Source organism: Setaria italica, chromosome VIII, assembly GCF_000263155.2.
Source record: "Setaria italica strain Yugu1 chromosome VIII, Setaria_italica_v2.0, whole genome shotgun sequence".
NCBI lineage: Eukaryota > Viridiplantae > Streptophyta > Magnoliopsida > Poales > Poaceae > Setaria > Setaria italica.
Window position 1 is genome coordinate 1,660,591 of NC_028457.1, and position 26,304 is coordinate 1,686,894.

The following is a 26,304-nucleotide window of genomic DNA, read 5'->3' on the forward strand; positions in this document are numbered from 1 at the left end:
ATACGACTATACGAGGGTCTTGTGATGGTGATGATGATCATAGTTGCGACATGGCAGCTTTGCTCAGCCCACCACGCCTGTTACTCTCTACTCTGTTTAGTCCCATCATGGACGCTTTTTCTGTTCTTTTTTCTTCTCTGCATGCGATCGTATACTTCGGCCGTGTTTAGTTGGGGAATTTGGGAGGTGCCAAATTACTGTTACAGTACTGTAGCACACTGTAGCGTTTCGTTTGTATTTGTGAATTATTGTCCAAATATTGACTAATTAGGCTCAAAAGATTCGTCTCGCAAAGTACAACAAAACTGTGCAATTAGTTTTTAATTTCATCTACATTTAGTACTCCATGCATGTACCGCAAGTTTGATGTGATGGGGAATCTTCTTTTTGCATAGTGTCAAAGTTGGGAGTTGGGAGTAACTAAACATGGCCTTCAATAATAGGTGCTTGATTTGACTGTGGTCATTGTCACCGGCTCCTGTCTGAATCTGACACAAGGTTAACGCCGGAGTGTACTGTGTACAGGGCTAGTTTTTTCTTTTGGAGCTTCATGTCGGCAACACATGAGTGGTGGTCGTTGCTGAGACAGTACAGTTCCGACGATCTGCAATCATGAACGTGCATGTCACGCGATGCATCAACAAGAATAGGTGCTTGATTTGACTGTCTGTCTATCCATGTGGATGAGCAACAGCCACTGCGCACTGTATCGTGCAGCCAAGCGAGATGTGCTGTCGCGTGCCTCTCCTTTCCCCACTTCCTCTCAACAACAGCACGCAAGACCCTGCCTCTGGTCACTGGCTCACTGCAGATTAGCTACATACTCCTATCAGCACGCATGGATAAAGCATGATGACTTCATCTTCAGGAAGCATCCTCGGTCGATCAGATCTTCCCTGAAAGGTTGAAAGCAGATCGCTGGACGAACATGGCGGCGAGATCGGCCGCATGATTGCTCCGACAGGACCGTGCCCTCCCTTTCGCGACCGTGACAGCCTAACAGACTACGAAAAGGGAGGGGCGTGCACGAGCGGCGAGAGCCCCCATGGCCCATGACTCGCGCGTCTCGTTTCCAAGATCTGGGATCTGAACATGCGTCACTGTACCATCACGTACGCCGGTGGTGGGCGCAGATGATGAGCGACCGTTCGTGCACGTACAATCTTCGGTTGCAACAGCACTGCGCAGGTACACTGTTTGCTGGGCAGCCTGAGCAATGCTTTGGGCCCTTGAAGCGTGCAGTGGCGACTGATTCTGCACAGGCAGCTCTTTTCAATGCATACACCTGTTTCTGAACTTGTGATTACACACTGTAGGCTCGTACGCATGCTATTGCAACCCAACAGTTGTCGAGCAGCATTTAGGAATGCACTGAAGACTCAAACACTCGAACAGAGCACACAATATCTCCACTGTATCTCCTCTCCTGGGTACAGGACAGGGCTGATGGCAGATACAGAACAACAGCTCATGATGGTGATGGTGATGTGCTTGACAGAGGTCGCTGGTAATCTGAGGGACCTTTCCACCCGATTAAGGAAGAAGTAGGCATGCGTAGGAAGCCCCGTGGTGCGTCTAGTTTGGGTTAGATTTTCAGCGTCCAAAAGGTTGTCATGAGTAATGAGCCTAATAATCTTCATGTAATCTCCTAATTGTAACATTTGACTCTGTCACTCTTTTCCTTCTTATATGATATGGCAGGCTCCTGCCCTTCAAAAAAAAAAAACTGAGGGACCAGTCCTTCCTGTTGCTGATAGAACAGCATCTTGCTTGCCCACCAAATCGTACAGGCTCATCACATCATTTGCGAATTAGGACAGCGATATAAGCGACTAGCTAGCAACATCTTTGCTAGACCTGGGGATAGCCAAATGATACACGGCAAAATGTAATCTGTAACCAGTACGCATTCATAGCAGTTTGGGTCATTTTACAAGCAAAACGAGTTTGCTGGCTGCTGTTTGTGTACCAAGTTACAGACAAAGGAGAGAAAAGGGACGAAAAAATTCACTAACTAATAGGAATATTTTTCTTATCTATGCTTACTCTCGCTTTGACGATAAGGGTAACTGGAACCTAATATGAGTTCAGAAAACAGAATCTGTTCTCCGCCGGAGGTTTATGGGGTATCCTTTGACAGTTCGGGTGGTGGGGAAGAAGACAATCCTATCTTCCTCAGCTTCTTCCCAGCTGCAGATTCATGAGCGCACAATTCAATCAAAGTGGCGTCCAGTTTGGAAGACACAGACAGATTGATGTTTCATCTTATGATTATCAACATTCTATGGCTCTAAAAACACTGTAGAAACTTGGTAGATAAGGATGCCTTACCTAAAGCGCGTTACGAGATGATGGAGGAAAACAGAGACAACAACCCGGGCAAGCTCATAGCCTGGGCACAGACGAGGTCCACCACCAAAGGGAGTGAACAAACTGGCACCTACCGCGTTCTGAAGTTTATTCTTACTCTGCACAATGACAACCATACATTATTTTTCATGAATATTTTAGAGAAATAATTTCCAATTTACGCAACTCAGAATAGCAATGTTTTACTCTCCTAAGCCAGCATATAACAGACAATGTGTAGAACAGTGGCAATCTAAAGACTGTACAAATTATTTTAAAAAAAAAAGACTGTACAAGTACCTGCCATCTCCAAGGGTCAAAGGTCCGAGCATTCTCATAGTGTTCAGTATTAAGGTGCACAGCTCGGAATGAAGCAAATATTTTGCAGCCCTTCGGAATAATGTAGTCTGATGAACAAAATAAAAGGTTATGAACGAATGAATATCCCTGGTTTAAATTTTTGGGAAACTTGCTTGAAGATAGTTTCTGTGGAAATACCTTTAAAATGAATATCAGTGTTTGCACGCCTGAATACCCCACTAATTAAGTTAGCAACACGCAGTGTTTCATTTATCACCTGCAAAAAATGTTAAGTACCACTGTGCTCAAATGTTCCTTTTAAATGATATAGCTTTTGGCATGGTATAGCAATAAGGCAATTCAAGAAAATAGGGATTCCAAATTTATTACACATTGTGTAAATGGCATCGACTTGTAATCGCTCCATTCCAGAGGTTGGTTTTTGCCTTTTATGTCTCTGATATTGTCATGCTCTTCCTGTAAATTCAGCAAATATCTGGAATCAAATTCACATATTGTGAAGCAGAATAACATTTGGACCATAGGCACAATTATGTAATTTAAAATATTGGTGAAAACAAAGGTTTCACTAGGTAGCTCAAAATTCAGATCCGGTCCCATTATGATGCTGCTATGATTCTCACTTTCGGCTGTTTGGTTGGATAACCTTGGCACACTTCCAAGTACAGAAATGGGAAGGAATAAGGCACCCTTATCTTTATGCAAAAAGAAAATACATGTTCCAGGAAGAAATCAGGAGTTGTGTTCATAGCAGATTCATTCCTAGACAACAATAAGATAAGGATATAGGCAACATCACATCAGTACCTATTGCAGGATGCTCATATAAAATCAAACAAGTTGGACAGTAACCTTGCAGGCTGTGAACGAACTGTTTATCTGAATTTAAAAAGCAGCACTATAAAAAGAAGGCGTATGATGTATGACACAAGCAGATTTTCTGTTGATGTATGACAGATTAAGTTACTCTAACACTCCACTATAATAAGCAGGCGGGAGCAGATTTTCTGTTGGACAAGACTGCAACAAGTTCATATTATGAAATCAGTTGACGCAGCCCCCCGAATGTCCAAGCTAATTTGACTGTTGACAGTACCTACCACCACACGTGCACAAGGATTGTGGTATTACCACCGAACATTCCAACAAAGAATTGCTAATTTCCAGACAAATTTCTCACAGTTCCTACCTTGAGCTGCGCTAGCGCAGTGGGTGTCTCGGTGAGGAACTTGACAGCAAGCGTCATGAGCACGGACGTCGTCTCGTAGCCAGCCACAAGCAGAGACAGGCAGAAATCCACCATTTCCTCCACGGAGAAGCTCCCATCCTCTGCTTCAAGAAGCTCCTCCACCATGTCCTTCTTCTCCCGCTTCCCCTCGTCTTCCGAATCCATGGCACGATCCTCCAACTTGTCGTCCATCCTCTTCCCTATCACCTCCCGCAGAGCCCCGGCCACCTTCTTCCTCGCCTGAATCGGATCAAATATCACACCTTCAGGGCAAACGCAATGTGCATCGGATAAAAATAAATCGGGGGAACGAAAGGCAAACGGGTGAGCACCTTGAGGGCCTGTCCGTAGGTGGTGAAAGGGAGGAGGTGGGCGAAGGGGAACGGGATGGAGAAGAAGCCGTCGATGAGCTTGACGTACTCACGGCGGACGCTCTCGGTCCACGGCCCGGGCTCGATACTGACGAGCTGCTTGACGGTGAGGTTGAAGGTAATCTTCTTCGCCTCGTCGAGGAGGCGCACGGTGGCGGCGGGCTCCCAGTCCCGCATGGTGGCGAGGATGAGGCGGTCGATGTGGGCGAGGAGCGGCGGCGAGGCGGGGCGGCCGAGGCGGGTGAGCGTGAGCGAGTGGAGCCGCTTGTGCGCGGGTCCCCTGGTGAGGAGCAGCGAGTGCGGGCCCAGCAGCGTGGTGATGGAGGACGGGTAGCTGCAGTCGACGGCGCGGCCCTCGGCGGCGAGGAGGAGGCGGTTGAAGGCCGGGTCGGCGGAGAAGACGGTGCGCTCGCCGAAGACGTGGGTGGTGAAGACGCCGCTCCCGTGGCGCGCCACGCGCTCGTCGATGAAGGGCTCCGGGTTGGGCGTCTTGTAGGCGGAGATGAGGCGCAGCGTCTCCCCGATGAGCGGCAGCCCGGTGCTGCCCGGCGGCAGCCGCGCCGAGCCCCGCCTGGACGACCGCGCGGCGAAGAGCCATCCCAGCGCGGCGGCGAGCAGCGCCGCGGCGAACGCGGCCGCGGCCAGGAGTGGCGGCGGCGGCGCCCCGCTCGCGTCCATGGGGGCGTGGGCGTGGGCGTGGCCGTGTGCGGTTTGGCTTCGGTTGGTTGGGGGAGTGGATGGATCAGTCAAGAGCGCGTGCGTGCGGGTGTCGGGGAGTGACCGAGGGTCCGTTTGGATATATTGCTGGCTCCTGTGTTGCCTAGCTGGGCAAGAAGAGGGCCTCGGTGTTGGACTTCGGTTCCTGCACCTTGATGCTCGTACTTTCCAGTTTTTCCATGCTAACCCAAGCGAGCCAGGATCGCCTCTTCTCCTGCACGGGCAAAGGATAGGCTTGCCCGGCAAAGCCAGGCAAGGTGAAGCTAGCAATAAATCCAAACGGACCCTGGGATCGAGGAGTGATGCGCTGCTGCGACGCCCAGAGAATCTTTGACGGGATATTTGTAGGTGGTTTGATAATTTTTTAATAAAAACATTATTTAATTGTCTCTTAAAAAATATTTAATTGGAGATTTTGGATTTTAATATTAAGTTGTTGGGAGTTGGATAATAAAGTTACGTAAAATAGTGTTGCTTTGGTCCAAAAGGGAATGCATGGCAGCGTATGGGGGCAAGGTGGCCATGTTGGTGAAAAGTGGTGAGGAATGTTTGAGTAATAAGAAATAGAGGGGATAGGGTCCACTTGAATTTTTCCTTTTTTAAAATTTGGAAGGAAACCGGAGGCCATGTGAGTTATGAATGTTTTTGAGTAGGAGGCAGAGAACCAGGCCTCATTAGAGTTTTTCTTTTAAATTTAAACAAGCACTTGGGCAAAATGGTGGTGTTGTAGTTTTATACTCACTGTGGAAGGTGTTTGGCAAATGGGGAACTGAAAGTGCTAGTGCAAAAAACACTATCTCGTGTGGCAGAATATCAGTAAGAATGGTGCACAGTAGTGATGCTTCACGTCATGAACCTTGAACATTCTTATCACTTGCATTTTTTTTTGAAAAAATATGTCTACCACTAGCAATTTGTAGAGCATACGTGATGTGGTAGAGATATAATTTTGTATGCAACCTTATTTGCTTGTTCATGCCATCATGTGGATGGCTTGCATTGCATGTGGCGCACACCGTGCGAGGCCGCCCGCTGATTACCTTGGCTTGGCTGCAGCACACAGAAGTGACAGAACGACGCGGCAAAAGACCCTCTTTTTTTTGGGAGAAACTTTTGGTTTTGTTTTTTTGAGATTATGGGAGAAACTTTTGGTGCACATGATTAGTTAAGCGGTTATACAAGCCCACCAGAAGACATTGACAGCGAAAAAAAATCGGCCCATAGACAGGTCCGAGCCGCGCGTTTCTCCTTTAGTTCAGGACAAGATTTATTTGCAGCTGGGAGAAAAGAAGTTGGGCTCCATTTGTGTCACATCCAATTTTAAAATAAAATCAAATGGTACCATGCTAGGATCTACATTAACAATAGTATCACGTAAATAAAAAGAAAGTCTATCAGAGATTTACAGCTTAATTCTGGAAATGGAGGCTCCAAACTTCACGGACAATCGATCATGGATTACGTACGCCTAGAACTCAGTATCATCTTCACAACAACTTCACAGCAGCTTTTTCTTCTGAGCAACATTGGCTATAGCAAGGGTGAGCACATATCGTAGTGTGGGGAAAATATTAATACAAGGCTTAAACAAGGAAAGGCTGACTGGTTGACTACATTAAACATTTTTAGTTGGTCAAATTTTACTAGCACATGATTACTAAAATATACGTATATACCAACCCACAATTATCAAGAACATAGGCCATAAGCATATAGTAGAAACATAACCATAAACCACAATTTAAGTCCATCTTCAAGTTCAATTATTATGTGAGGGTGCAGACCGCTCTTAAACGTGAGCACGACTGATATATCAGTTTTACACTCTGCAGAGGTTGCATATCTTTATTGTAGTCGCGTAAAAGTTTAGAAGAACTTTAGACCCAACCATGCTGTGCTGATCAGACACTCATCACACTACCGAGGTGTAACTGCATAGGGACGCTACAAGGCCTTTACAAAGATTTCCTAGTAAGGATAGCTCGCTAAGGTTTCAAGATCAGCGCAATACATAAATCTCTCTCAAACTGTGAAGCTATACACCAACTACTGTATCCCCCTCTTACCCTTTCGATAAAGCTACCACAAACTAGAGTTTCTAATTAATTAGCCAAGATCAGAGCCAATTAGTCCTTGTGGTTGCACCGTTTTCCTAGGTGGTCGCTCCATGTTCCAATTAAGCATGGTGATGTTGTATTAATGAAAGGTATAGTATAAATAAAACAAATTTATCATCATTTTTCATTAATTAGAACCACCGTACTCCCAAGTATAACAGCTAAGTATAGCTACCCAACAGAAAGATAAACCTAGGTTTACAAGGAATGATCATAAAAGCTAGGCCAACCTTAATAGGACCCATCAATATTAAATGCAAGCATATGAATAGTGATTTAAATATAGTTATTGGGATAAAAGCACAAGGACATACTTGCTTTTATCCAGAGTACCGTTGCTCAGATTATCTTCGGCTCTTGTTCTTCAAAGCTCTCGAACGACATTCCTTCTACTCGCAGCAATCATCAGGCACAAGCATGCAAATCAAACAACAATGACAACTAAGAATAATACACCAATCAAGAAAAGCTTTAAAGTAGCGTGGCTCGATTATAGGAACGCAAGGGACGAGAAAGACTAGAAATAACGTTATAGTTGAAAAGATAAAGCTATCGAGAGATTATTACCAAACAACAAAAGACTAGGTACTAGAAATATTTTAAGTCAATAAAATCATGTGTAAAGGTTTCAGAGAAACACCTTATGTTAGAATTAACTCAAACTATATTAGTATTTGAAACAACCGCAATAAAACTTAATCGAATTTTTATTTGTAACTGTGTAGGTACAAATTATACAAATTAATCATTTATTCGGAAAATAACTTACGTGAGAACATCTAAGGGCATATCTTTACAAATTCGGGTTGAACTAACCAAATATAATTAAAAATACATTTATATTCATATTAGTCAAATTAACATTTAGTTATGAAAATCCGAGATATAACTTATGTAGCTTTTATTCATAAAACAAATTAAATAAACATTAATCAGATTGAGTTTAATTTATGAAAAGTCAAGGTATATCTCTAATTAAATAAGCATTAATCAAATTAATATTAGTATGAAAATACGGGGTTAACTCTAATTAGATTTTAATTAGAAAAGCAAGTATATAAGTCCTTAATCATATTAATATTTTAAATAAATTATAAAATAAAGAATATGATTAACATTGCTTCTAACACATTAACACATTGTTTAAGTAACACAACAAAAATCGGTTGAAACGGGACTAAAACGTAGAATCTATGAACTTGACAAGCTGCAAGGGTCTAATAATTAACCCCTTGTTTACTTCCTACAAAACTCCCAACTTTGACACTATGCAAAAAGAAGATTCCCCATCACATCAAACTTGCGGTACATGCATGGAGTACTAAATGTAGACGAAATCAAAAACTAATTGCACAGTTTTGTTGTACTTTGCGAGACGAATCTTTTGAGCCTAATTAGCCAATATTTGGACAATAATTCACAAATACAAACGAAACGCTACAGTGTCGCATTTATGGCAAAATACCAATTTGGCACCTCCCAACTTCCCAAGTAAACAAGGGCTAAGCGTAGGCAATAAGGGATAGATAGAAGACCTGCAAGACACATGAAACAATGCTCGCAAAAGAGGTAAGCCTCGAGGTCAGATCTGTTAAAGGATAGGCTACGACTGGTTTGCAAAGATCTGGAAAGGTCCAGGGAGTTTTATGGGAAACTCGCAACACACAAGAAATAAGGTAAACGTTACATGATTCTTTAGGGGTTCTTTTGCAAAGAGCTCGGGCCTGGCTGCCATGGCGGACGGGCTCACTGGCCGGCGTGATAGACGGCGGTCCGGTGGTCTAGGCTTGCGGCTGAGGTGAGGAATCGAGAGAGGAAGTCGAGGGGGATTCTCGTGGAGGTGATCACCGGCGGCGGAGAGGACGGAGGTGGACGGCATCGGCGGAGGCTTCATGGCGGACGGCGACCGACGACGGGCAGCTCGGGTCTTCACGTGGCGGCGGTGCTCCGGCGATCGATTGATGATGAGGATGGGCTGGCTAGGTGCGTCTCGTCGTCGCGGTGCTCCCCGTGGTGCCAGCTCCCTCCGGCGGCCGACGAGCGCGACGAATCGGCCGGGGAAGACCGCGACGGCTCCCTGCTTCTCCAGCTCCAGGCGGCGGCGCTGAATGGACGAGGAGCTCTGGCGGCAATTCAACGGCGGCAGGTGGTGGAAAGCGTGCGGCTCAGCGATACCGTCTTCCTGGCAGCGCTAGCTTGCTCCGGTGGTCGACGAGCACGGCGAATCGGGCGAGCCGGCGGTGGTGCTCTGCTCCGGAAGCTGCTGGTGGCGGCGCGTGATGCAGAGCAAGGGTGAGGCGCGGCGCAGAAGCGAGCGGAGCAACAGGGCGAGCAGGGGAGGAGGCGTCGCCCTTTTATAGGGCTGCGGGGCGAGCCCTGGCGTGGCGCGCACGCCGAGGGAAAGGCCGCCGGCGGCGCGCCGTGCTGTGCCTGGAGTCCGAGGCAACGACAGCTGGGTCCGGATGGGCTCGGTTAGGCCCCAAGCAGGTCTGGACCGGGCCTCGCAGGCTCGGCCCGAGGGAAAAGAATTTCTTTTTTTTGAAATAATTCCCGTGAAAAAAAATCTAGGAAACAAATCTAGATACTTCATTTAATTCACGAAAAATACTTTAAAAATCCCAAAAATTCAAGAAAAATTCCTAGAGATAGATTGGGATACGAGGAGTCAAAATAAAATACTTGGAGCTCGTGAAAAAGATTCTGCAACCTTCTAATAAATAGATATAGCTCTAAAAAAGAAAATAAATCTCAGAAAAATCTTGAAAATTCTCAGAGGAATCTGAACGTTACAAAAAATGTATTTTTAAATCATTTGCACTCACAAAACATCAAGATGCATCGGCATGAATGCAACACACATAGAACCATTTTATTCAATTCAGAAAAAAAACAACCTATTGTTTTTCCTATACTAAATTACCTATCGAGAAAATAAATGTTGGAATTTTTTTTAAAAATATGAGAAAATCGTTGTTTAATTGTTCTTTCTAATCAAATCCTCAAATCCAAAAATTTCATAGCGTAACAATTTGCAGTTCTTCTTCAGTTTCCGGCCTGCTTCGATCCGCGGCTTCGTCCTGCTCAAGAGTGAAAAACTGGGCTTCCACGAGCCTAGCGACATAGCCCCATACGTTCAGGGAAAACAAGACTCGGCCTATGGGCTATGGCCGGCCATTAGCATGTTCGAAACGCGCGCCAGTAGTTGGGCCTGGCCCAGTGTACGTATAATACGAGATACGGCTGAATGGAGGGAAATTGAAACCGGAGAATTGAAAATTTTTGTGAAATCATGTGAGCAGCGGATGCCTCAAAACAGCTAGCGTCTACTCCTGTGGTGAGGAAATCCGCAGGCCAGCGCAGGCCGTGCATGATACAGAATCGCCCACGATGATGACGATTTGCTTGTTCATCAGAATCTCCCACACGCCTGCTTCAGCGCTAGCGATGGAAGAAGCCACATGGTCATCATGGAGCTAGCAGCCTGCCTGCCCACGCGGCCACGTCGAAGCAGCGGGCAGTGCAGATGACAGATGAGATCGCGGCTGCAAAGGAAAGCGAAAGGCAAGGAGGGGACGCGTGGGGGCAATCCCGAGCGTATCGGCCGCGCAGGGAGAAGCCGCTTTCCCGGCGATCGGTGGCGGATTCGGGAGGAGACCGAAGCGATCGCATCCTCCTGCTGCAGCTGCTGCTGAGGGTGGGTGGGCTCCGATGCGATCCGTCGTCCAAACGAAGAAAGAGACTGGATCTCATCGTGTCCAGTGGCCAGTGGTAGCTTGGCTGTGGATGATGTCGATGGGAGCTAGCTGCAGACGAGTCCCATCGCGTCCGTTGCTAACAAGCCATACATGTACTCTAATCTCTTGGGATCACAAATTTCCAAGCAAGTGGTTACAGGCTACAGAGGCAGCACATTGTTTTTTTTTTCCTTTTTTTATTTATACTAACGACAACTTGGTGAACTGATGATACCTGAGGAACTCACCAAATCGCCAAAACGGATCGTCCGTATCTTTCACCCTTTCAGGTCACCACGGCAAGCAGACAAACCAAGAACTCAAAGCCAGATATGATAGCAGTAGGAAAAGAGGGATGGAACAAAAGGAAATGGTGGGTGAACCCTTTTCTATCTGCAGTCTGCTCCAGAATACAGAGAGGAGGAGGAGGAGGGGGTCCGGCTCATGATGCTGTTGCCTGCCCCGGTCTCTATTCTATTCTGTTGCGGATGGAGTCAATTCGTGGCAAGATTTGGAGCAAATCCGCCCCCGGATCTTGCTTTTCCATGCGGTGGGATTTTCTTAGTCACCACATATCTTTCCTCTCCCCCTTCGCTTTCCCTCATATCTCCTGGAATCCTTTCATGTGCCTCAGTGCTTGTATATATACCAACTCAACCACACCCTTAAAAAAGGCAAGCAAAGCCCCATACCAAGCACACGCACCTCTCTGCTTTTTAGTTTCCTCTACAACTCTTCCTCTCTGCAGCTGCTCATACCATCATCCTTCCTAGTCAGACACAAGAACACGAGCAGGGGGAGTTTCTTCCATGGCGGTGGCCACGGAGACTCCGTTCCACGTCCTGGCCGTGGACGACAGCCTCCCAGACAGGAAGCTCATCGAGAGGCTCCTCAAGACCTCTTCATTCCACGTCACCACTGTCGATTCCGGGAGCAAGGCTCTCGAGTTCCTGGGGATCCATGGCGAGGACAGCAGCCCAGTTTCTGTTCATGCGGATCAGCTGGTAAGCTTCCTCTTCTTATGATATGAGTTGGTAAACCATGTGTAGTGGTGCTCCTAATTTGAGGAAAGGTTTCTGATGTATTTTGGTTCTGCTACTGCTTTGTTGATAATCAGGAGGTTGCGGTGAATCTGATAATCACAGACTACTGCATGCCTGGCATGACAGGATATGATCTGCTCAAGAAGATCAAGGTAACTGCCATATTCCCTCTAGTGTTTCTTGGTATGATCTGCTGAAGAAGATAGCACCTAAAAAAAAAGATGTATGCTTGCTTTGTTCAAGCAGGAATCATCGTCTCTAAGAGATATCCCTGTGGTGATCATGTCGTCCGAGAACATTCCTTCAAGGATCAATAGGTGAGAATTCTTATGAATTATTTCAGATTATCTCCTGATTTTTGAAGAACAAATCAAACTCAAATGTGAAGATATACTAATCAGTGGCTGAGTAGAACTGTAGAAGTAAATCAAGAAACCAAAATTGCCGTTTAACAAAAATATTAGAAAATTACTTCATGATTAGAGAACTTTTAGAGAGTTAAAGTTCCTTTTCTTCTGTATGGAGGCATAGAAATGAATATGTTTAGCACCAAACTGGATATGGAAATCTCTCCGAATCCTTAGTGATTTGGCGTCACATGTGTTGTATAATAGAGGAACCGCCCCACACATGACACAGCTCACACCGTCCTACTATAATCTGGACATATCTGGTGTAAAATAACAAAAAAAGATAGGGAATGATACGCATACTGATCTTGTAGATCTTCCATATTGCCGCATCCATGAAACAGGTTTATTGATGCAGACAGCTCACTAGCACCACTCGTCTTTATCTGGGTTTATTCTATTTCTAGTTGCACGAGACACAAGTGGAGGAAAAATATATTCAGAGGGCATTAAAGTCAAACTCAAGAAAGAATCGAAAGATATGATATCCGTAAACAAACGTACAGATAGAAACAAAAAAAAGTAAAAAAAACTTAAGTGCATATTGATCTAGGTAAAATCACTGACCCAATTTTCATGATATTTTGAATCAGATGCCTGGAAGAAGGAGCGGACGAGTTTTTCCTAAAACCAGTGAGGCTATCAGACATGAGCAAGCTGAAGCCCCACATACTGAAAAGCAGATGCAAGGAGCACTACCAGGAACAGCACCAGCAAAGCGACAGCAACAGCAACGAATGCAGTAACCCCACAAACGACAGCAGCAGCAGCGATAACAGCAGCAGCCGCAAGAGAAAGGCAGAAGACAACGAAGTTTTGCCCCAGACAAACAGATTAAGGCACAGTTAGTTAGCTGCAAACTGATTATAGGAAGAATTAGCCCCCTTTTTTCTCCCTTTATTCTTTGTTTTACTTAGCTTTTGGCAAGCTAATTTGTAACACAGATGTTAGCCCTTGATTTGCAAAATATAATGGAACCCGTAAACCGGATACTGATAAGATCGAATCAAGAAATTTTGCAGCACATTTCTGGTATCAGATGACAGCTGAGATAGCAGTTTAACAGGCCAGTGGACAGAACGTGTACCATACTTTCTAAGGAACATCTGCTGACTCTCGGATAGTCAGATAGCTTACAACGAAATTAGTTTCCTACTTACGAAAATAGTTTCTTACTGTTTTCAAGCTTAGACTTTAAACGAGTACTCACATAGGACAATACAGTAGAGGAATAACTTAGCTGCAAGACGATTTTTTACCAATACCTTACAGCAAACTCATCCTACACAGGCCTAGAACTAGAAGGGCAAGATAATCTGCCGACAAGTTATTTTTACTAATTGCTTAGGAGACCATCCATCGAAAGGCACCAGGGCCTCAGAAAATACACCTGTACGTCACATGGTTCCCGGTAAGCTCACTGTCATACGTAACTTTGACAACGGTTCCCTTGCCAAGGCCGTGGTAGCGAGCAACAGCATCAGTTTCCAGCATGCGGGGCAGCTGAAATATACAAGACAGGAACCAATTTCAGTAAAGAGGCATGGATTTACTTTGCAAGAAGTTGAGCTAGCTCTAACAAATGAAACATCCAAGGATAAAACCCAAGCTTATAACAAATGGAAATTTGCACTTCAGGCATGTTAAGAATCCACTAGCCAAAAGAAATGAAATGCAGTATCCCACGACAAGTCAACAACTATAGACATATTGTTGAACACAATTTTAATTTATGATTTGCATACCATTATGTAAGGAGCATACGAATAAGAAATTGAGAACCCACACAAATAGAACCTGAAATAAATTTGACATTGCAACCAAACATATTTTCTTCATATATGATAGCAGCACTCCCACTATGGAAATTGGGAGGATCACCAGTTTCAATGCCATCATGTTACATTGCAATACAACATCAAGAGCACAATATAAATGGTGGAATATCAATATTTCCATGTGACCAAGGCACTAAGTACGGTAAATTCATAATTTATCGACAATCTCAACCATCACATCCAGAAAGCACACCAAGAGTTTGACTCTCCCTTATGGCCATGATCATGTTGCAAACAAGATCAAGTGCTGAAATTATGGTGTTGCATACAGCAAGTATCATGAAAAGCAACAGGCTGCATCGTTGCACTCCACAAGATGTAACAAAGAAGGCTACAAAACTAACATAGCACCATAACTTACAACGCCAGTACAACAAAGCAGTAAGAAATTATAAAGTAACTTCAACAAATTATAGAGGAACACACCTGTGAATCCACCACATTGTACTCCTTCAGGAGCTTGGCTTTCTCCTCTGCAGTCAACACTTCATGCTTGGGCTTCAAGACATGCTTAGTGATGTTCACCAGCAATTCCGTGATCTACATTGGAACAGCACATTGATTTGAACGTGAATATTGATCTAAGATATCTCTTCAGGAAAAAATAATATTAATATAAGATAAAACAGAAAAATATCAACTTTACGTGATGAGAGTTATAATGCTGCGAATGGACACTTGATATCAAGATCATAACTTGCATTAGAACATATAGTGAAATTAAGATTCCATATTGTAGCCAGTACCATAACTGATGCATACAAAGTCAACAGAAGCTACTTGCTATTATTTTTAGGTGATGGGTACTGTAATTACAAACAAAAAGACTGAGATAATCCCTGTTGTTGCTCACTTCCAGAAACTGAACAAAATGTCAAGAGCATCCAATAGATTAGATAAAACCTAACCTGGAATGTGTCAACTTTAAATGGGAAGATCTCCTTGATAGATTCTCTGGATTTAGACGTTATTTTGCTCTGCAATATCAGGATCAATCTAGACAAGTTCTCTTCTTGGACTCTGCTATATATCTCCCGGATAACTGCAATTTTGACAGGTTCAGGTGGACAGAACACAACTTTCACCTGCATAACACATGGTTCAGATCTATTATTTACTCATCTGTAACAAGAACGATAGAACCACTTTATGCATGAAAAGATAAGAGATAAAAGCACCCATACAGTCATATGTATGCAGTCATTGAACTTCTCTAGATGAGTAAACAATAAATTAAACAGTTTACCATTCTACTTGCAAGAAGAGGCCAACCCTCAATCATAACCACAAGAACAATAATATTCCTAGATCATACAGACAATGACACGTTCACACCTGAATTGGTGAGAAAGGGTATGAAAGAAACAATACCCCTCTTTCTTTCTTTCTAACTATTCAGTTTTGCAGTGCCTCTTGTCCACAATGCATATCTCAGCACAACTGGATTCCAGTACAAATGAGTAATCGGGGTAGGTTTCCTAATCATGAGTAATAAAGCTTGGCCTGATGGTCAGGACAAGAATGCAGTTCAAATCGCGAGCTAGTAGAACAGGAATCTAACCCTAATGGAAGAACAAGAACATCTGGAAGCCCACCGGCGATGTCACGGGGGGAGGGGGGGGGGGGGGGACCAAAGAAAAAAAACCCACCTTACTGGACTGGTCGGCGGCGAGGGCGGTGGAGAAGGCGAGGCGTTCGAGCTCGGGCTTTTCGGCCCACCAGGCGCGGAACTCCGGGAGTGTGCGCGCCAGCTCGGCCTCCGGGACGCTGTACCCGCGGTCGCGGAGCATCTCCAGCGCGGTGCGGCGCGCCAGGAAGAGGCGGTGGCTCTCGACGCTGCCCCCGCGGTCGATCATGGACGAGATGCAGGCGGGTACCTCGGGGACGGCGTCGACGTCGTCGTCGGCCGGGGCGGGGTCGGGGGCGGCGGCGGCCGTGCTCTCCGCGGAGTCCATTTCTCCTGTTGGGTGGAGTTGGGCCTTTGGGTGGGGGAGTGGCGACTGGGGCGAAGGGGATATCTAAGAAATATCGCTCCTTCAAAATTATTTTTAAAATTTTATATATATTTTTGGTACCGGAGAGATGTTTCAGTTACAAAATCATCATTTTAGCCACCGTGACGTGCCACGTCAGGATCCCACACAGGACTCCGCTTGCGAAAAGATCATGGTGCCCCTACCTTATCCTCTAGTCCTTGCACGGTGAGGAGGAAGAAGATGACGCCGCCGGGGCAAAGTGTACGGAGCGGATCTGCGCAGCATGGCAGTGGCCGTGAAGGTGTTGGGCCGCAACGTGGCCGTGGATGAGGCCCGGTTCGCCCGTGAGGTGGAAAGGATCAGTGCCGTGAGGCACCCGAACCTAGCGGCGCTCGTGGGAGCGTGCCCAGAGGCACGCGCCGTCGCGTACGAGCTCGTCCCGGGCGGGAGCCTGGAGGACCACCTCAACCTCACCGCTGCCGGCCGCTGCAGCTTGCCTTGGGGCACGCGTTGCGGCATCGCGTACGGGGCGTGCTCCGCGCTGGCCTTCCTCCACTCCACCTCCTCTGCGCCGCCGCTGGCAGACGTGAGGTCGGCGAGCATCCTCGTGGTAGGGTCCTCCTTGTGAAAGCTGGCTAGGCTCGGCACGCGTAGGCTTGTCGTTGACCACCCCGGGGGCGCGTCGTCGAGGCCGGCGCTGGTATACGTGGAACCAAGCTACCTGGTGGCGGGGGAGGTGCAGCAGCAGCAGTGCGATGCCGACGTGTACTCGCTGGGTGTGGTGCTCCTCCGGCTGGCGCATGGTTTGGCTGGAGGTGGAAGAAGAGGGTGGGTCCCGATAGGTGAACATCGTCGTCACCGCGCCGCGCGCGCACGAGGCCAAGGGCGAGGAGGCCGCGGAGCTGCGGCGGCAGCTGGAGGAGCAGCGTGACGCGGCAGTGCTCAAGGATAGGGCCATGGAGCAGGAGATCCAGAGGAGGGAGGACGTGGAGGAGCGGCTACGCGTCGCGGAGCGGGCGGCGGAGGAGCGGCGGGAGCGCGCGGCGAAGGAGGCGGCGGAGCCTGTTGGACCTGAAGCTGGGCGGGCCGACGAGCTGGAGGTGGAAGAAGGATGGCTCCCACCAGTCGTAGAGATAGGAGGGAGGAAGAGAGCAAACACACATGCTTTGAGGAAGAAATGCAGGAGCAGGAGGGTCATTTTACATGGCGAATCCATGCTGGCACAATGAGGTGGCTCGACACATCAGCAAAAAAGGTGATTTTGTAACTGAAACTTCTCTGCGGTGCTAAAAATGTAGATAAAATTCTAAAAATGATTTTTGAAGGAGCGTCATTTCTTACAGTAGCAAATAATTAGATATCCCGGGGCGAAGGGGAAAGCGAGTCGTGTGCAAATGATGATGTAACACGTTCGCTCTCTTGAAGTTAACACGTCCAATTTTGGTTTATGATCATGTCAGCAACAAAAAAAAGCCTAATACTCCCTCCGTTCAAATTATAAATTATTTTAATTTTTTTCTAATTTTATAAATATTATTATGCATCTGGTCATACAGTGTGCGTTTGCGTGATTCCTGCAGCTGAAGTCGTTGGCGACCATGCAAGTCTTAGTAACTTGGTCACTGGTGAAAGCATACATTTCTAGTGAATCTTGTCACGAGTAACAAAGTGGCAATTTCTAGCAGCGTGAGTGCGTGACTGCGTTCTGTCAAAAACAAAACTATAAAGGAAGGATAAACTTTGTTGGTTCGTTACATGAATCGTGAAACACCAAAATGCCCGTCCAAGAGGGATATACCAAATTGTGGTCACGTAGGTTTGCCCCCACCATGGATGGAGATTTAGCACAACTAAGTTTTTATAATTTCTCTCGTCAAACTATGGTTGTGCTTACTTCATTTCCTTTTAACCAATATTTTTCATGTGTTCTCAGTCTTGGGCTGAAATTGTATATAGAGGCCGGATTAAATGTTTTCGTTAAAACAGAAAAAAAAAACAAACAGAATGGCACAGTAGACTGAGTGGCCTGACAAGCCCAGGTGCATTGCCCGCAAAAAAAGCCCAGCAGAATGCCCAGCAGACCTGCATGCAGTTTAGAACATGAGACAGTCTTGTTGCTTGGATGCGAGAAGATTCCTGTTGATCAAGCTTTCACGGCTCGTCGCTTCTGTTGAATTTGAGGGGGAGCTGAAAGTTTCTGTGGCAACTAATGATGTTTGGCAATCTGCATCATATGGCGGTGAACAATCCTGTCCTGTGTGCACGCCATCCGTAGCCAAATGAGACACTTCAAAGTTCAAACGATGGGGAAGTGTTCTGGCCAAATTTGGGGTGAGAATAACTATAGCAAGATTTAGAACAGGATTTACTTCCAGTGTTAACTGCAGCACAGTTGCAAAATTAGGGTTGAAAAAAAATGTGCTGTAAAGTTTTAGCTTGTTCCTGCTACTGATGAATCATCAATATAATTTTTTTGACGGTATGAATCATCAATATTTGTTCTCTCTCACTTTATTTCGACTGCCAAATCCCTAATCAAATTTGATTTGACAGATCAAAGCATCATGATAGCAATAGAGTTACAAACTGTGAAGGAGAAGGACCTGCTGCAACAACCGTATCGCTTTAGAGCCTAACAACGGGATGGAGCACTAAAACTCCAAAAACCCAACAGCTCAGGCATGGTAGTTTTGCTCTTTTTGCTCTTCATCAAGGGCCACCAACAGAACGGCAAGTTATGTGTCTTCGCGCTTCAGCATATTTTACTTAACAGGCTCCAGCGCTGGGAACAGCTTCTCCAACTTTGCATTTGATAGAACCTTGTTGGGGTCCAGCTCCATGCGTGCCTTGTTATATGCATCGACAGGGAAACGCTTCCTCAGCCTGGCCTGGAGCTCAGCTAGTTCGTCTCTGTCCTTCGGAACCTAGACAGAAATGGTGACAGAATAATCACCAGGCATGAAATTGTTGCAAATAAATAGCTCAGCAAGGTAAGGGTGCAATGCAAGTGATGAGGTCATTCTCTTGAAATTAACCAGCCCGATGTTATTTTCAATCATACGTTCAAACAAAGTCTGCTAAAGAACTGGAATAATGTCTGCTGTCTGCATAGATCTTAAAACCAGCAGTAGAAGTTGGTACCTCAATTTTTGCCCAGTGTTCATATGCAGAATAATCATCCCAGAGAGTTTGCGCCAGGCTCCTGTAATTGAAGAACTCCTCCGTAATTTCCTTCCTTTGGCGAGCATCTGATGTTGGCAAGTACATTATAATACCAACCTGCATAGATCCCAGTAAGTTGGTCACTGAAGTTTATACATAGGTGCAAAAGAGAACCAGGTTTTACAGGCTGCGCATGGCTAATGATTTATTAGAGATGCAGGAGTTGCAGAACTTTCCAAAGCAGTTCAGAGTTGTAACGTGCATCTGTTTCAGTATGTACGTGATTGTCTCAGAAACATGGGAAAGATAACAATCACAATGGAACAATTTGGTAAGATCATCTACACTGAAGAAAGGATTTTCCCATATATTTGTCAATGTAGGAAGAAGAGAGCAAGTTCTACTGCTATATTTTGCAGAAATGATCAGAAGAGAGCACAACTGAATTGTAAAATATTTTTCAAACCAAGTATTCAGCACCGAAATCAATGGTAAACAAATTAGTATGATATGCAAAAGATCTTTTAGGTAGGTAAGCAGCACATATTAGACATGCAAAAGTTTAAAAAAATCTATGGAACAAGAACAAATTAAGTACCCATGAAAACACATCTTCTTCAGAGCTTGATGCGGGGCTCATTGGACTCTTGCTGCGGGCAGTCCAACGCTGCTCAATTGGTGCAGGTGCGGGTATATCTTCCTTTTCAATCAACTGCAGCAACTTCTCTATATAATCCAGATCCTTTGTACTTGGCTTTGCTAGGGTTCCTGTGGGGAAGCAGTTTTCAGAAACCCACTGCTGCCCACCACAATCAAAGCCCAGTATTTCATCGCTCCAGCCCATGCGATACCCTTCAGACTTTTTCCAATACTCAGCTTCTGCTTTATTGACTTTCACCACATGATCTTTATCCAGTGGATCAAGGGCAAGCAGCTTATCTCTCAGTTCAGTAAATGAAAGCGTATCTATTTCCGGGTCATTACTTTCTGTTTCAGTTCTGAAAAGCATCTATAAGGTGGAGCAAGAAAAAAAACAAATACTATTGCTGAATACAGCTAAATTCCACTGAAAACTACATAATTTAAAAGTTACATCATTTGAGTAGATCAAATGACTCCAACATCATTTGTGTATGCCAGTTGACTGCATAAAACAATAATTTGATTTTCCATGCATATGGCTTTAAAAGTAAAGGAACTGAATGCGGTTCTATATTTGTATATTAATTAAGTAAATAGCAGCCAGAAAGCACCACCTTACACTTCTTGCATCACCATTTTTTTTAGTGAAGGCAAGGGAAACATCCCTTACTAATTTCAATTATGGAAACACATAGAACATCCATTGAGTCTTACATAGAAATGAAATATTCATCTGAGAGTAATAAGCAAAAGCAAACTCCTAAGAGAAAAACAAAACTAGCAGGTGCACCCACAAACTGCCATCTTTTCAACTGATAATGCCTAAGTGCTACTGCACCTGTATCATTCATGTGGAAAATACAGTTCATCCAACTGGAATCACCTCTTATTTCTGCATGATGTTCAATAAAGCGAAGAAAACCTAAGGAAGAACTGGACAGACTCACACTGAAATTGTGTAGGACAAACTAGAATCTAAATTGACACAACAGTTTCAAGAGTACAATTATAATTATTAATGTCAATTCAATTTCTAAGCAAGAGAATATTTATCTGGTTCTTTGGTAAGAGAATAGCAAGTAAAGATGCATTTGCATATAGAACAACATGGTAGCCTAAAAATTTGGGTTATCAAACCACAACAAGTGTGCGTACTTATATTTTTTCAGTGACTCCCGATAGAGGTTACGAACATGCTGTAAAGCTTCATCCTTTCCATATTTTGAGGTCAACTTTGGGGTTTTCCACTTTGAGGGAGGATTACATCGGACAACAACAACTGTGTCAGTATATGGAATCCACAAGTACTTAATATGTTTGTTCTCAGAGAGCCACTTCCTGCAAAAGGCAAGAAAGGAAGAAATCTGAGGATTTTACAACTGCACAGGCAAACCAATTGCATAGTTACATAAAGCTTGACATAACGAAACATTACTTGTGGTTTTTCTTGACTTCATCTGCATTGGAAACAAATGTATGTTCCACAAGCTGGTGCCTTTCTACACATTGAAGAGTAACTTCTGCGACAACACCTAGGCCACCAAGTCCACAGCGAGCAAGATAAAATAACTCAGGATCCTTCTCCCTCGATAACTCTATGGTGCCTTTGGCAGGGGTAACCAGTTTCATGCTAATGACTTGCTCGTCAACAGGAGGCAATCTGGCACCAGTGCCATGGGCACCAACCTGCGTCCAATCATGAAAAAAACCATATATTAATTAGGCCTGAACTCAGTAAGTTACAATTATACAATTTCAAAGGAATACTAGGACCGACTACAACAGGAGCTCTCAGGCATTAGGATGGTTTCTTGCAACAGACCTGAATGAAGCCTCCGACCTGCTGCTCCCTAATGGACGCGAAATTCTGCAGCGTGAGTCCATGTTCCCGGAGCGCGTCAACTAGCTCTGCAACACGAATCCCCGCCTGCACCGTGACGGTCTTCTTCTTCACGTCGACGTCGAGCACCTTGTCCATGAGCGCGAGACTGACCATTCCGGCGCGGGAGAGACCGATCCCATTGGGGGACAGCCCGGAGCCAAGCGGCCTGAGCTTGCGGCGCTCCTTGTGGGCGGTGGCGAGCGCGTCCTCGAGGGCCGGGAGGGAGTCCGGCTGGAGGAGGACGCGGGCGTGGACCTCGTGGGTGGCGCTCCAGTTGGAGACGGCGTGGAGGTCCTCGGGGAGCGGCGCGTACTTGAAAGGGACGGCCTTCTTGTGGAGCGCGTCGGCGGGTAAGGGGAAGGAGTAGTAGGTGGCGGCGCCGCAGCCGAGGAGGAGAAGCGCGTAGCCGGCGTACTTGCGGAGGTCGGCGTCGGAGGAGACGGGGGAGGGGGCGGAGGAAAGGGCGCAGAGGAAAGGGAGGTGGTGGTGGTGTTGGTGGGAGGAGGGGCTACTGCCGCGGCGGAGGAGGAGGCGGGAGAGGAGGAGGTGCCGCATCGTCCTCGTCCTGTTGGACGGCGTGGTGCGGCGAGGGGAGCGCGTGGAGTGAGTGGTGGCGTTGGGGGGAACGGGCGGCGCCGGCAGTGGCCACCGCACCAGATCGCGATGGGTTTTACATCTTGAATGAGATTTATTAGTTGCGGTAGGTGGGCTTGGGTCCAGTCCATTTGGTTAAAAGTAGGCTATCTTTTCGGAAAAAAAATTAGACAAACTAGTTCTATTTCAGCCCAAGAGAATGAGAGAGATGGCATGCGCGTTGATTGGACTTCGGCGATGCTTGTACATCCAAGATGCACATAGCCTACTGTAACTTTCATGATAAAGCCTTTCACCATATGATAAGAAGAAATAGGAAGTAAGCCTTTACACCGTATTTCAATTCTAGAAAATTTATTGTATATTTCAATTCATGTGTTTAATTTAATGTCTGGTTTCATGTGTATATTTTACGAGTTTCTTTTATTTCATGATTGTTCTATTCATATTTATACATTAATTGTACTACTTGGTACATTTTTTAATCTAATGTATCTATGATTACATGTGTGTATAGCTAATATCATTATTAGTTGAGATGGGAGACGAAAAGGATGCAAGGTATATAATGGGGCAGATTATTGCTGGCGGTAGTGGCTCAAACGTTCCAAGAACATACACCGAGGATGAGGGTAGCCAGGCGGACATGTCCCTCAACATGTTCGGTGATGGCAATGATGAACCCGAACACAACGTTGATGACAATGCGGAACAAGACCTTGCCATGATGGAAGGTTTCGACGAGATATATATCATTTTCATTCTTTTACCCCATCTATAATTTCATATTCATAATTACTATGTACATTAATGAATCTTGAACTTTTAGCCCTCTGGATCGATGAACCGAAAGAATCCACGAGGTCGTACAAAGATAATGAAAGGAAGACTTCACATCACTGAAGTGATAAAAGAGGGCCAGCCAATTGCTCCCGAAAAAGTCGCTAGAAAGTTAAATGCAGGGCTATTGTAAGGGACAACGTGCCCATCAGCATTCAAGAATGGAAGGGTAAAAAAGATGATCTATATGTGCTCCCGCAGACACAGAAAGATATGATTATGGGAAGATGTTAAGAAACACTTCACACTTCATGATGGCGTCGATGAAAAAGTTGTGAAAGACTGGACGCTGAAGAATATGGCAGCCCTATTCCAAACCTTTAAGAAGAATCTGGATGCCAACTTTATCAGGAAGGGCCGAACTCCAGATTTTAGTGACGAGTCAAAATTAAGGGATCACTTGAACTCATTTCTAAAATTCAAGATGAGTAAAGGTAGTGCAAACAAGATTTGTGTCAACTCAACCAATGCCCAGAAGAAGGAATACCATCATCGCCTAGGGCGAGGTGGTTACATGAGTGCAATTCCAAATGGAGAAAAATGGAACAAGATCTATTCGATCAAGGTATCATACCAGCGACTATTGACTGGCCCGATCGATCGAAGAATTGGTATTACGCTCACGGAGGCAACCTTAGCCATAAGGATGGGACACTTATTTTCAACGAAACAATACGTCAGAAGGCCCTCAGGCTTATCAAAAGCATTGGAGATGCTAAAGCGGGAAAGTTGAAGGTTGATAGAGAAAACGATGAGCTGACTTTGGCGCTCGGGAATCCCGAACACCCAGGACGTTGCTGAGGCTTTGGGGTCGTTCCGTGAAAGTTTGCTTTCCGTAGGGACATTGACACGTACAGAAGCTGGAAGAGAAGAAAGGAGGCGCAAGAGGAGAGCTAACAGCGCATGTTAGAAGTCAAAGTGCATGCACAAGAAGTAAGAATGTAGGAAGAAATTAATCGGCGAGTGGCCCTGGCAGTTACTGAGATGGCCCAATCTGGAGCACTGCCGGATCCCAACGTCGTCATCAGCCTTTCTCAACGTCGAAGCAGCTGTGCTTTCACAGGGGTCCCCGATGAGAACATGCTAAGATTACCCGTGGTTGTGCAGGACAACCGACGGTACCCTGTGGATGACATTACTCAGCACACCTCATGTGAGCTGTACAGATCATTTGGCAACCTCACTATTAAGGTATACATATTTATAATTTATACAATTATCTCGATTGATCCACGCCTTGGAAGTTTAATAATTTATTTCTCCTATATGTACAGATGACGTACGGAAGTGCTTTACCAATCCTGCCAGGACAGACAAGCCATGGCATGAAGATTCCACTTAGCTACTCCAGCGTTGGCCTAGAGCAGATTTGTGATAGTCAGTATGAAGGCCTAGAACTCGACCTCCTGGGAGGTGATGAGGAAAGGACACTAGGAGATGCACTTCACGATATCATTCTATGGCGCAAACGGTGCATCATCATCATCCCCGGCAAGGCATCATTGCTTCTCATAGATCCCCCGCAGAGAACATCTCCTCGTAACTCAAAACCGTCATCTCCAGCACATCCACCTCTAGGACCGTCGTCACCACCGAGATCGTCACATCCTGCTCAATCACCATCTCTAGCACCATCGAATCCTAGTGGTGCGAGCGACGACGACCAAAACACCCCTCCTCGATCATCGTCTGCATCGCCGGGACTAAACTCTGGGGCGAGCAAGGAACTTGCAGCACCTCTCAAGAAGTCACGACCACCGCCTCCCAAGTCAAGGCAGCCAAAGGCGAAAGAACCTATTAAGAAAACGTAGAAGTCTAAACCCATTACAATTTCTAAAACTGACTACTTCATGGTTCATGCACCCTCAGCTTCACAAGTTGGGAGAAAACAGGTTGTTGTGCTGATAAATTGTGCTCTTGTTCTGTCACCTTATTTCGGCTATGGCAAATTCTGGTTGGTTAGGTTGCAGGAACTTTCTATCTTGAACTTCTTTAGACCTCCCCCTCTCTTTTTATCACCTCCTTTTCTGTTATCATGTAAGACTGCTATTTCCACGCATAATGGAAATGGAAGAGGCCATATTAAAAGAAAAAAATTGCTACATAAGCTGCCAAGAAACTATACGGTTTATCATGATTTGCTGGAAATTGCAAATCGTCAAGCTGAAAATATGGTTCCAAGGTTCTCTTTTGCAAGAGAAAGACCTAAGTGGATGTCCTTTGTATAATCCCATTTCTTGTTCTTTCTTAGTAGGTCTTTTCTTCTGGTACCGTGTAACCGAGACAGGGCTTAATTTTATTTGACTGGCTAGTATATTGGTGAGTTCGAACTAGAAATCCAATCAGAGCAGCAGAAAATTTGGATGAGCTAGCAAGGCATTTATGGCTCAGGCAAATGGACTGGCACAGTTTCTTCAAAAAAAAAATGGACAGGCACAATACCTTAAAGAAAGAGGACAGGTAGAAACAGCACAGTACTTGACTACTTCTATAAGAAGAAGAGGACCTCCGGCGTGCCTCGCCGTCGCCGTCGCGAAGCGTGCAGGTGTACAGGGAGGGTGGCGGCCGGCACGAAGAAGAGGACCTCCGGCCGGCGCGCGGCGGCTGATCTCCGACGTGAGGGCCGCGTTCCACGCGCGGCAGACGGCTCGGCAGCGGCGGGCGGTAACCGTGTGAGGATTTCGTCGACAAGCACCTCGTCGTGCTGCCGCGGCTGGTGGCCCAACATCGATCCTCGACTTTGCCGGGGATTGGATTTTTCGTGATGTGCAACGCCCAAGTAAGGCCCTGTTTGGCACGGCTCCACTCCTAAACTCCAGCAACTCCATCAAAAAATTCAGCCAAACACCCCAACTCCAAAACTTCATGGAGTTGCCAACTCCATGGAGCTGTAGTGCAAATGGAGGTGGAGTTTTGGAGCACCTCTTTTGCTGCTCCAGAAACCTCTCTTTTGAACCTCCTCGTGGAGTTGGTGGTTAATTACCCACCAATGCCACTGGTTACATAAAAAAACGTTTCATTCTATTCTCCCTTCTATTCTCTCGAGCCCCACTCGCCGCCAGAGCCCCGCCCATCGCCGC

General features: G+C 45.6%; 4 protein-coding genes and 1 long non-coding RNA gene across 5 annotated transcripts; 1 reads left to right on the plus strand and 4 right to left on the minus strand.

Annotated features, from left to right (window-relative positions):
* Window positions 1-1,872: 1,872 nt before the first annotated feature.
* Window positions 1,873-5,040, minus strand: LOC101768081 (cytochrome P450 90A4). The gene is made up of 7 exons (XM_004978586.4): window positions 4,231-5,040; window positions 3,860-4,138; window positions 3,040-3,126; window positions 2,848-2,926; window positions 2,650-2,756; window positions 2,332-2,468; window positions 1,873-2,190 (listed from the first exon to the last, which is right to left on the minus strand). The coding sequence occupies exons 1-7, from the start codon at window positions 4,945-4,947 to the stop codon at window positions 2,088-2,090; spliced, it is 1,509 nt and encodes a 502-aa protein (XP_004978643.1). The 5' UTR covers window positions 4,948-5,040; the 3' UTR covers window positions 1,873-2,087.
* A 1,133-nt stretch (window positions 5,041-6,173) lies between these two features.
* On the minus strand, window positions 6,174-9,541 carry LOC111258194. Its single transcript, XR_002678805.1, has 3 exons — window positions 8,952-9,541; window positions 7,418-7,492; window positions 6,174-6,516 (listed from the first exon to the last, which is right to left on the minus strand). It is a non-coding gene; the product is annotated as an uncharacterized LOC111258194 (long non-coding RNA).
* Window positions 9,542-11,486: 1,945 nt separating this feature from the next.
* LOC101768483 (two-component response regulator ORR9) lies at window positions 11,487-13,282 on the plus strand. Its single transcript, XM_004978587.4, has 4 exons — window positions 11,487-11,841; window positions 11,955-12,032; window positions 12,127-12,197; window positions 12,884-13,282. The coding sequence occupies exons 1-4, from the start codon at window positions 11,647-11,649 to the stop codon at window positions 13,137-13,139; spliced, it is 600 nt and encodes a 199-aa protein (XP_004978644.1). The 5' UTR covers window positions 11,487-11,646; the 3' UTR covers window positions 13,140-13,282.
* Window positions 13,283-13,296: 14 nt separating this feature from the next.
* Window positions 13,297-16,133, minus strand: LOC101768881 (DNA-directed RNA polymerase V subunit 5A). The gene is made up of 4 exons (XM_004978588.2): window positions 15,778-16,133; window positions 15,037-15,213; window positions 14,555-14,668; window positions 13,297-13,793 (listed from the first exon to the last, which is right to left on the minus strand). Exons 1-4 carry the CDS (start codon window positions 16,081-16,083, stop codon window positions 13,668-13,670), a joined length of 723 nt encoding a protein of 240 aa, XP_004978645.1. The 5' UTR covers window positions 16,084-16,133; the 3' UTR covers window positions 13,297-13,667.
* A 2,390-nt stretch (window positions 16,134-18,523) lies between these two features.
* On the minus strand, window positions 18,524-22,459 carry LOC101769296 (L-galactono-1,4-lactone dehydrogenase 2, mitochondrial). The gene is made up of 6 exons (XM_004978589.3): window positions 21,731-22,459; window positions 21,344-21,594; window positions 21,064-21,246; window positions 19,865-20,264; window positions 19,246-19,383; window positions 18,524-19,028 (listed from the first exon to the last, which is right to left on the minus strand). The coding sequence occupies exons 1-6, from the start codon at window positions 22,343-22,345 to the stop codon at window positions 18,867-18,869; spliced, it is 1,749 nt and encodes a 582-aa protein (XP_004978646.1). The 5' UTR covers window positions 22,346-22,459; the 3' UTR covers window positions 18,524-18,866.
* Between the last annotated feature and the right edge of the window lie 3,845 nt (window positions 22,460-26,304).